Source organism: Anser cygnoides, chromosome 14, assembly GCF_040182565.1.
Source record: "Anser cygnoides isolate HZ-2024a breed goose chromosome 14, Taihu_goose_T2T_genome, whole genome shotgun sequence".
Lineage (NCBI taxonomy): Eukaryota > Metazoa > Chordata > Aves > Anseriformes > Anatidae > Anser > Anser cygnoides.
The window spans coordinates 19731399-19742771 of record NC_089886.1 but is presented as its reverse complement, the minus strand read 5'-3'; the positions used below and the strand labels follow the sequence as shown (position 1 = coordinate 19742771).

The window sequence follows — 11373 nt, the reverse complement described above, 5'->3', positions numbered from 1 at the left end:
ATTTTCAGGCCTGTATTTCATTATGTCTTGTCTTAAAAAGGTGCATCAGAAGACCTTACCATGAAGACCCTTCCTTCTCCACACACACATATATCTAGAGGGGGGGGGAGGAGGGGGGAATACCTCAATGACACATCAGTTCCTTTTCAGAGTAGAGTTTTGAAAACTCTAGTCCTCTATCAATGCAAGGAGATCTGCTCTATTTTTCCATTCTATGCCAATATCTGGCTCTCTCTATTTTATTTTCTAGCAAACAGGATCTGAGCATGTTTCATCAGCTCACTCAAGCTACATATATTTTTCCTTCCCCATATTTCTATGTCATTGCTACATTGCACAAACTTGACTGTCCAGATTGTCTGGCTACTTCAGCATTTTTTTTTCAGATGTCATTTACGGCAACATGCAAATCGTATTCTTTGCTCTGGTATGTGGCAAAAGCTGGTATGGTTCTCAGCATTGTCTGCAGCTGTAGACCATCTCATGATGCTAGCACAGGCAGATAAATAGCAAAAGCACACCATGTTGGGGAGTATTGCTCTCCAGCTGCTTTCTACTACTCTTTTATGTCAGAAATGATGAGAAAAGAATTAGAGTCCCAGGAGTCTGGCATCTGTAATGGATGTATATACTGTCTATTTTAGGCTTAGACTTAGACTTACAGGGCTCTCAGTCACCCCTGTGGATGTCCATTGGCTCCACAGGAAACTTAATTATCTTAGGTTTGATTCACACACACTGGTGCTTAAATATCTGAATATACTAAAGCAGGTGGTGTGAATATCGACTTTGGATGTAACAGGCCAAGCCAGAAGACAGGAAATATCCCCAAAATTGTCTGCTGGATTTTTTTGACGTTGTGATGAAATATCAGAGTTTGACTTTGTTTTCCCAATTTAATCTTTCACAGTCAAGACATGTTCATGCCCTGTTCTTAGAAACTTTTAGGTTAACTGTACAGATCCAGAAGCCTTTGAACTTTGAAAAATTTTTACCTCACTCATTTGTGTTCCTACAGCCTAATTGCTGGGGCCTGCAGATAAACAAAATGCATAATAGTGCTGACTTTAATCTGTGTACAAGGATAGGCAGAAGAATTTTCTGCCAACATCCTCCATTAATTCCTGTCATTCAGTATGAAAAGAATTAGGTTCCTTACCTTTCTCATCTTACCTCTTTTAACAGGAAACAACTCCATCTGATTAAAAATGATATTTCATGCTGGCAGATTTCTTTTGCTGCCACTGGTTTATCTTTAGTTTCACTATCTGCCTACATGTTCATGCCTTGTACATGTCCTACTCAAAAAAATAACAGGCAGGGCTATCTGACTAGCTTCTTTCACTGGTCCATGCACACAGCCCTTAATCTTGCTGTTCCTCCAGAAGTCATGGACACTTCTGGCTCTAACCAACAGTTTCTCTTTACCTTAGAACAAATTTAAAATTTATCTCTTTACCAGCAGCATATCTAATTAATGCTGGAGGTACTAATGGGAGTAATCGGGCTAAAGAGGATTGAAAAAATGCTTTAAAAGTGTCTGAATAGTCCAGTGGCTCAGTGGAGAATTTTTATTACAATATTTTTTTTGTCAGATGTCTTATCTGCAACTTCAAGACATGGCAACTTCACTAGATTCTCAAAGATGTTCAGAAAATATTTGAGTGGTAGGTAATGTGTCTGTCTTTTTTCCAGAGGAAAAAAAAAAAGCCACACTATAACTAACTGACTAAAAAAATCCATGTTTTTCTGTTCATATTAGAATTACAAGGATTTCTAGCCTCTTTATTTCAGAGAGAAGATAAAAAGATGCCACCTGCACCTAATGCTTACCTCTGGAGATGAGCCCCTCCACCACTTTTCTCCCTACCCATACCGCACGTTAAGTCTTAGTTTATTGAGAAAACTACACCAAGCAGAACCACAGCCTGGGAGATACCGTGAAAAGAGTCACTGCAGTCGTCATTCTAGGAGCTTTCTGTTCCTCACATAAGCAACTTGTGTGATCCAGCATTCAGAGCAGTAGTCCATCCTTTGACACATGAAATTGCTAATTAATCTTGACTTCAGTTTCAAAGAGAAGAGGGCCATGGTCTGTGCAGAAACCTTTCATCCATCTTCATTAGTCTGAATGTTTAAGTTTCCAATTTTATTCTGGCCCTTGGCTAAGAATGTTGTTCTAAACTGATAACCTTAATGGGACATCAAAATGAGTATCTTCTGCTTGTGCATCACCTAGAAAATAACATGCCAATTTTCTCCTTTCTGAAAGCTGAGTTAAAGCCAAAGTCATAGATAGCCCCCCCATCTGTTTCAGTGGCCACTGAATTCTCCAGTGATAAGGAGGTTTTTAATGTACTATGAGCACCACTGTCCCTTAGAAAGGATTCTAAAGCCTCCCGCAGTGGGGAATAAACCTCACAGTTGTTCTGTGATTTCATGGGACACAGCAGTGAACAGGAATAGCATTTAATAATGTTAAGAAATCCAGCTGGCCAGGGTTTACATAGCATTCAGCAGTTATTACTATCAAGAAATGCAATGCTTAAGGGAGATGCAGTCAGAAAAAAAGAATCCTCTTGTTAAATTCTCTCATTAATTAGTTGTATTTGACATAAAAATGCAGAGTTGTTATTTTTTATGTTTGGTTGGAATACAGCACTCCATCTTTCTAGAGATATTTACTTTAGCATTTCTTACTTCTCATTTTTTCCTTTCATTTTCTGTTGTTTCCAGTTTTATCTTTCTTCTAGATTTTCCCAACCAAGGTGATCAAGGGAACACAACTTTTACTATTGTTGAATTCTAAACTTCCCTTCCCAAAAAGATACCGTTAATATTTTGTGTTCAGAGTTTGAAAGGTCTCCTCCAAATTGTCCACTGAGTATGTGAAAGGCAGCAGGTATACATGAAAGAGAAAAGACATTTGGTATTCTTTGAGATTAAGATCCCCTTTATCCCACAGGTTGTTTTGTATGATGTATTATTTTTTTTCAGTTGTTAGAGAACCAAAATCAGGATGAAAAAGAAATGTTGAATTTCAAATCCACTTTGACCTTTGTAGTTTGTTTAGTAGCTAGAATCAGCACAATCAACATCACATACCAGAGGGTTTGCATCTATTTACTGAGTTTAACACGCATTTACTTTAAAAATGGTTCAACCAATTCATGCTATAAATCAAACTAAAGACTAGGCTTACATCTGTGTGTAATAGCAAATTAAACAGAGCCTCTCTCATGCAGAGGCCAGCTAGTTGAGTCCAGGCACATCTATGGTATGAAATCACTTTTAGTTTCTAAAACTTCGTCCGGTTTCCTGTCTGGGAGTGACCCTCAGCCTCCCAAGGACCTGCCTGAGAACTGTTGGGAAGAATTTTGATCCAAGACAGGACCATGCCAGGGCTATGCTAACAACTTCAAAGTAAAAATGATGGAGTTTCAGTGCTCACAGTTGTGTTCTGGCACTGTTTAACTCTTTGATAGAGAAGTAGACTGTGAAAGACTGTTTATTTGGTCATTATCAGGATCGCAAAAGTCCAAAAATCCTCTTCTCCTGTACAAAGAATGAGAACAACGTCCTTAGGTCTGCCAAGAGAAATAACAGATCCAATGGACCAACAAATCCTCTTGATCCTTCTATTACAGAACTCAACCAGCCTAATACTACAGTGATATTCAGCCAGCAGTGGAATGGCTAGGCTTTTGGGTATCTTGCCTTCAAAGGCAAGGACATAAGTTTCCTTTCTCATTTTCCATTCTTCTGAAGTATGAGTCTCACTTCAGCCTAACTGATATCCACATTCCAGTGCCAAAATTTTCTTCAGGTGTAATCCCAGCAAGGTCAGTCATTCATAAACTTTAATTCTGGAAAATGTGTTCCCTTGACTGCCTACTCAAGTGTAAAAGACATAAACCAGCTTAACAACGATAAGGATGTAATAGCAGAACAGAAATTTCTCCTGGTCTGAAAGCAGCCAATTTATCAGAAATTAAAAGAATCATTAATGGTTATGTTTATATGACAGGTTTTAACAGAGACACTGCTATGACGCTTATCCTGTGTTACAGACTTGGGGATTTGTTTCATTTGAGGGAAAAAAATAGCCAGATTTCAGGGTAAATTCCAATATCATGGGGCCATCTAGTGTATATTGCTAGCATTACAACTTTTGTCTTCTGTACGTTGGCTTTTTTAGCTCTGCCAACACACTGTCCCTGGCTTCAGCTCTATAATTATTTTCTCTGACTTGGGAAACATCTCCTTTATAAATAACGGATACAATATATTTATTCTTTATAAAGGTTGCCACTGACAAAAAATAAAAAGAGTCTACATTTATTGTAATAAACATGCAAACTAAGAAGCTAAACATAAATGAATCAGAATTGTACAAAGTTAAAAGAAAAATGAGAATTTAAAATTTAACTACAAAACTGGAAGAGTCCAAACACTTCCCAGGAAAGCTGAGGCCTTTGAAAAGAAGTGCGTGCAGAAGTTTCTAGGTAAATGAGAGAAAACACCACCGAGGAGAGCTGAGGCAATGCCTGCACTAAAATCAAGTGGCAATGTAAGAAGGTTTAACTTTCATTATGCAGACAAATATACAGTGAAGTGCTCATGTGAAAACCAATTTGTTAGAGAAACAGGAATGCTCATGAGAATCCTGAACTGGAGGACAGAACTGTCAATCCCAGCACTCTGGATAAGAGGGCAGCACAAATGACAGCACACAGTTGAAAAGTCTACTTGGAGCTTTGTTTGCCATCATTAGGACAGGCAGGGTGAATGAAATTAAATTAAGAGATCATGATAAGGCCGTGAAAAGCTGTTCTCAGCATTCTTCTCTGTCCCACAGAATTCATTCAGCATGCACCTTCTTGCTTCATATGTAAGGCTCCTCTACTTCTCCTGCAAAAGAAAGGAAGGACATAGACATTGCAGATAGTAAACTTAACGTTATGAACTAAAACATCTACGAAGTCCTCAGCCAACAGAGTGCTAACAAAGAAGACGCTATAAATGTTTGCAGCAGACAAGAAGGCACTGATTTGTAAAGCACTTTCTTTTAAAAATTATGTTATATACATAAAAAGCAAGAAAAGTTTCTGATATGTCCAATACAACTTTTGAATTCTTGTATGACTTGATTTGGCCCAGATGCCTTGTTAGCCATGTGTGGCTCAGTCAACTCTGTTATTGTCCAACCTCCAGTTTCTGCTAGAATAGGAATATTTGTGCTGCTCACACAAATACCAAGGTCATCTGTTTAGATCAACTGACTCTTGGTGGGAGAAACAATTAATCTATAAAGATAAGGAAAGAGGCAAAGGAATGCAGCCTCTTAAGCAAAGATGCAAAGTAATTGAGACCCTGAACAGAATGACAGTATTTATGTGGAGTGGAAATACCAGAGAACTCAGATAATCTCAGAATTTAGCTTATTCGGGAGTCATTACTTAGTATGTTACTTACAGGACAGCCTTGCAGAAGGAACATTTGTTGTTATATGTTTTCCCATCAGAGCCACAAAAAGGTTGGTAGAGTTTTTCACAATAAATAGGTCTTCCTCTCTCTAACCTCTTGTATTCACTGCAGTCTACCTGCAAATACAGTATCATTTTTTTTTTGAAGATGGAATACATCTTTCTCACATTCTCTATTCACCTACATAAATAATGGATATATGTGATTTTTTTTGATCTACGATAAGGTTGTCAGCTGCTGTAGAGAAGCACAGTCAGTTGTGCTCTACCATCTATGCTAGCTGAGCTTAATCCTCAAAAAAAAGGAATATTTCTTCTGACAGATGTGTGTGATGCTACCAATGTCAGATAGAGAGCACCTTTGGGGATTTTGCTGTCTGTCTAAATAAAAATGTAATCACTGGAAAAAAATACAGCCTGCTTTTCAACTACAAAAATTTGAGTCTTAATATATTTTTCTACATGGTTGCAAATGTCAGTAAATTCCAGTAATTATTATTATTATTTTTTTAAGGATGTGAAGGGCTTCTTTCTCTTTATTCCACAAATAGCAACTTATGACACTTTTTACACTGGTAAAGAGACCTGGCCAGGCAGAATTAGGTAAAGCCCTGGGTAAGTATTAGCGTAAAAACAAATTGTTGAAAGACTCTTAGTGAGATCATATTTATTACAGACTTGTATATAAAAATGAGAGTACAAACTAATAAAATAAATGACTAAAAGAGCTCCTGTCCTGTTTCTGGAGCTCAATCTTCATCTGTCAAATGAATGTCATTCCTGGTATTTGACAAACAAAGAGCTCCTTGTGCAGTTCACGTATTCTATTCAATGTGCTATTTGTTTTCCGTGAAAGCCTGGATTTCATCGCCTTGGAAATCACCTCTCTTCTTATGTGCTGTTGTAACTAAAATTGACTCAGCTCTTTTTACTGCCAGTCTAGTGAGAATTTGAAACATTTGTCTTTGCAGGGAAACTATGATTGAAACTTGTCCTTTCTGAAGATTTATCAAAAATAAGTTATAAACATAAGTATTTAAAACAGAACCTAGCTTTGCTGTTCTCTCGTTATGGCCTGATTTTTTTTTCCCTTCGTTCTACCTCCTAGTGAAAAGGAGGAGTTTACTTCAACCAAAACCTGGAATTTATTGCAGATTATGTGATTATTTTTACACCGGTGTTTGTCCACGGTCTGCATGAGAGTGATGAATGAGGAACTGTGTTGGGGCAGCTCCTCCAGCAGCCTGTGCCATGGCTACAGTGAAGACTGGCAGATTGAGTTAGTTCCTCTGGCAAAAGGGTCATTAACCGATCACTCTTTTAGGTATTACAGGCTCAAATCCAGTGTCCCATAAGAAAAGCATTTGGGATATTAGTTAACCTAGATTTTTCCTTCATTTGGTCATTTCCCTTTTCTCCAAAGCATTTCAAACAGTGGGCTGGAAAGCAGGAGGCAGCACACCTAACCCCAATCACAAAGGCAGGTCAGAGACCTGACACAGCCAATTCCACAACCCAACCCAGCTGAGGCAGTGGCATGGGTGGGAATCTCCGTATTTGTACCTCTCAGTTTAAAATTGGTCAAACACTAACTAATAAAAAAGCTAGGAACTGGGTGGATTTGCCTCATATATACATGTAATGGTTCGTAAAATGGGAGAGTGCAACAGTCTCTTCCTGGAAAAGAGTGTATGGCTGTGTAGGTTCAAGTAGTGGATGCTGTGTATATTGTGCTAGTTTGGGGCCATGTTCTGTGTGTGTTCACACGTGGATGTCCATACACTGCTGCTGTCCGCTAGACCCCTCAAGAAATTGTCTCTGGTCACCTGAGCATGGACTTGTACTACTTAGTGGCTCATTTATTTCAGAGGATGACACCAGAATAGATGCTCCATCATAGTCAGGGATAAATTAAAATCTTTAGGTGTATGATTTAGGATCTGAAAGTCACCAAGCAAGCCTTATAATGTCACCAGATAAATATAAAAAAAATCTCAATTTCTCTGGCTTATAATTTTGCCCTACCCATTCTCTTGCCCAGATTACATTATACAAACAAACATCTGGAAGGAGTCAGCGCAACTATATGGAAACCACATATCTCAGCCTCAGGGATTTCTTTTTTACTTTGGCTGCAATTAATTAATGTTTAGTATGTTTTCTCTGACCTCATCAATCTCTGTGCACTGTTGTTACAAACTATGTATTTTTATCAAGAAATAAAGGAGAAAAATGACTCACCGCATCCTCTTTGGCAGCATCTGCAATATAAACAGAATCACAAAAGATAAAATAAAATGCACTGTTGTAAATATTCAGTTTGCAACTGGGCTTGTTTCATCAGCACCAGCCCTTCCAGCAACACCAAGTCTCTTACCTTCGTGAAAGTAAATAGTGACATAGTTTTTCAGTGTTGAATAAGATACATGTGTCAGGACCTATTAAATAAGCGGGTCTTACTGCATTGTTTACCTTAGAAATCTGTGTCAGCAGCTAGAACAGCCTTTGTCGTCAGAGGGAATGGAGCCTATTGTTCCATTTTTCATCAGTGAAAGATGTGAAAAAAGATCAGTGAAAGACCCAGGAGTCAATATTACATTAAATGGCCCATCTTCTTCAGTATGAATTGGTTGGGCATGAGTGAGTTTTAATTCCCAGGTCTACCAAAAAAATCATATGTGGCTGTAGGCAAGTCATGCTGTCCTTTTATACTTTGATCTTCTGTCTATAATGAGGATAGTATCTTCATTAAAATATAATGCTAAATATAGAGATTATGATGATAATGAAATTTGGATCATAGTACCACTTTAAAAATTGTTTTCCCTTGCCAATCAATATGGAATCCAAACTATTCGGAGAAGGATTGGCTCCTGTTTTGTATATACATGGCATCTAATATAATGGAGCCCTGATCTCAGGTGGGGCTTCAAAAAGCTCCTTCAAACCAGCTATTCAATGATAATTACACCTCCCAGAAAGTAATCAAGTAACATTGGCATGTGTCCACTATGGTGACACATTCGTTACTTTCCTTAGGAATGTATTCTGTTCTTCTCCTCTCCTGTAATTGTCATTCTGTGGCTTCAAAAGGATAGAAGCTATCAGGCAGTGGTTTTCTGTACAGAAGGAGCAGGAAGAAAATGCAGTGTAATATAAAAAGCAATACAGCTCTAGTTCTTATTTTTCTGATTAAGTACAGCTGGTTTGAATCAGGATTCAGCTGACATGAAGCTTTGCACTAAAATTCACTTCCATGGAGCTCTTTACATCTTCTGATTAAATAAAGTCACCCAAAGTAAAGAAAACTAGCATAAATTATTCACTATGTCAAGTTTTGGTCAATGTCATCAGAAGCTTTACCGAATTTTCATGATTCTGGAATCAGATCAGATTTAACCTATGTCCACAGAAACATTAAGATTTTTATATTTTTTTTTTCTCTCTGGTAATCTTTTTATACCCACTATGTATTTGGGAGTTAAGGCGAAAAAGATCTGGCTCAAAAATAATTGATCCGTAAAGTTTTAAAGCAGAGAAGATAAGCTAGAACATCCAAGGAATGGATTTGCTGGCATTCTTATGAAAGCAATATTTGTTTTTTTGTTTTGCCATTGCAATGAATGAAACTGCTTGAAAGACTATTTTTCATCAAAAGCATATTATACCATGGAAATTGTAATTTTTCATAAAAATTTTGATTTTGAGATGATTTTCAAAGCAAAATTTTCTGAGCCATTCAAAATGGAAAAGGGTTATGTTTCATAACTTCAGTTTTGTTTTAGTAATTTCATCGTATTTTACTTAACATTCATGTGGCTATCGGACCACACTATACTAATAGCAGAGAAGACTTGCACTCCCCACATTCAGTTATTCTAAATATGCTTTTTTTTCTTCTGAAAGTTTTTGCTCTAAAAAATAAATAAATTACCAAGAGAATTACAAGTAAATTACTCAAGAAATTCCTCCGAGCTCCATATTTTACCATAGAGCAACTTGCGCCTCAAAGCGATCTCCATCCTGACAAATTAGCATCGTAATGGAGGTTATTCACAGCATCTTTTATGGCATAATCAGCTATCTCCTGCTTGCTCAGTTTGGCAGGAGAAGGATCTCATCAGCTCCAAGTAATGCACTCAGATCAAAGAAAGAAATGAATTGGTAAAAAAAACCTGCTTTAGTATCTAGACTTTGCAGTTCACGCTTTAGTTACAGTGCAGAAGGCAGCTCTGAGTCACACCACCATCAAGGAATAAGTTTCATCTGCCCAAGTCGGCAACTGTAAAGCTGGTGAAATAGTGTTTACTAACAAATGCACAAGCATAAAATTTCACTTACTTTCTGCCACCCCAGCCCAGCAACCATTGCTACCTATCCTAGTAGACTGAGAAGTCTGAAGTACTCAAACATTAGAACTATAATATATTAGGAAATAAAAAAGGGCTACTCACTTGCTAAGCAAAGAACTGCCAGGGTGAGGAGCACAAAAGCGCCTGTTATCTTCATGGCAGACATAGTTTCTTGACCTGTTTCACAGCCAACCTGTGCTCCAAGGTTGGTTCCAGAACACTTAGCTTAAATGCGTATTCACGCATCTGTGGGTACAGATACATATATATACACACACACAGCGAGCAGGAACCCTGATGATGAAATCCCCCTTGTAGAAGGTAATTAGAAGAAGGTGTTGCCCATGGGTAGTGTCACTAAGAATGTCTTCTGCACAGCATGAAGGTCAGACGTACAGGGCAAAGATGAGAGTCACAGCATGGATTGTGTTGATAAAGGAGACGTATTGTTCTTTGGCTAATCCCCTTGCCTAATTAACTGTTCCATCTCCATTAGCAAGTTCAAGGTGTGACTCAGTAAGGTGGTTACTTATTGCTGATCTGTTATTGCCATATTGACTCTCAGAGCTGAACATAATTCCCATGCAAAAATATAATAATAATAATAATTATAACAACAATAATTCTACTGGGAGCATTCCAAAAGATTCATACCAGTGTAGCTGAAATGCTGAAATCCTAGTCTCCTGAAAATTTTGAGACCCCTGTCACTAGCTGTGGGCAGAGGAGATGCTGGTTAACATGGCCATGCACTGAGTCCTTTCAAACTGCTTTGTGGGAGTAGTTGTGACTGGAAAAGTGTGTCTTTTGTGTGAATACCCACACTCACCTTCACACACAGCCCAGCGATCTCCTAGCCTTTCCGTGTTCTTCTGCCTTTAAAGTTCCACCAGTCTGGTGCTCAGAAACAATGTGATGTGAAGAAAGGAGCAAAAATACTGTATTCCACGGCCTTGTGAAAAGAAGTGATGAGTTCCCAGGCATTGTGCATCCAGCTGAGTTACTGTCAAATTTACTGTCATGGTGAGAAGGAGAAGGTCCCTCTGCCTACCCATCTTTTCCTTTGCGGACAGTTCCAGTGCAATGAGTGTCATACACAGGATTCTTTAAACAAATCCAACATACCAGTGTGTTAGTGACAACAGGCATAACTCCATTACTTTTATAATACGGGCAAAGGGTAGTGGCACAATGGAAAACTCAGATCTGAGTCTTTTCCTAAAGTGCAAAGAAAAATCATGTTTTGAAACCATATTTCTGTTTGTACCCATCTGTCCAGAACTGCCTTCTGCTTAGTGATTTGGAGTGTAGCTGTGCAAATTGTCACAGTATGAAAGATCCCTGCGCACCATTACAATTCACAATATTTCAGTGATCACCTACATTGCAAGACAGCTTGGGGCTTTTATGCCATGCAGGAGTTAGGGTCATATATGCTAAATTCAGTAAAATAGAGAGACTGAATATCCTTTCAAAAAAGTTGTAGTACGTCAAGTAGACCTCGGGCCCTGCTAACTCATGCTTCTGTGTGGAGA

General features: G+C 38.2%; 1 protein-coding gene across 1 annotated transcript; it reads right to left on the bottom strand.

The window, feature by feature from the left end:
- Window positions 1-4322: 4322 nt before the first annotated feature.
- On the bottom strand, window positions 4323-10089 carry LOC106034343 (ovomucoid-like). Its single transcript, XM_013178421.3, has 4 exons — window positions 9941-10089; window positions 7728-7747; window positions 5476-5603; window positions 4323-4911 (listed from the first exon to the last, which is right to left on the bottom strand). The coding sequence occupies exons 1-4, from the start codon at window positions 10002-10004 to the stop codon at window positions 4866-4868; spliced, it is 258 nt and encodes an 85-aa protein (XP_013033875.1). The 5' UTR covers window positions 10005-10089; the 3' UTR covers window positions 4323-4865.
- Window positions 10090-11373: the final 1284 nt, after the last annotated feature.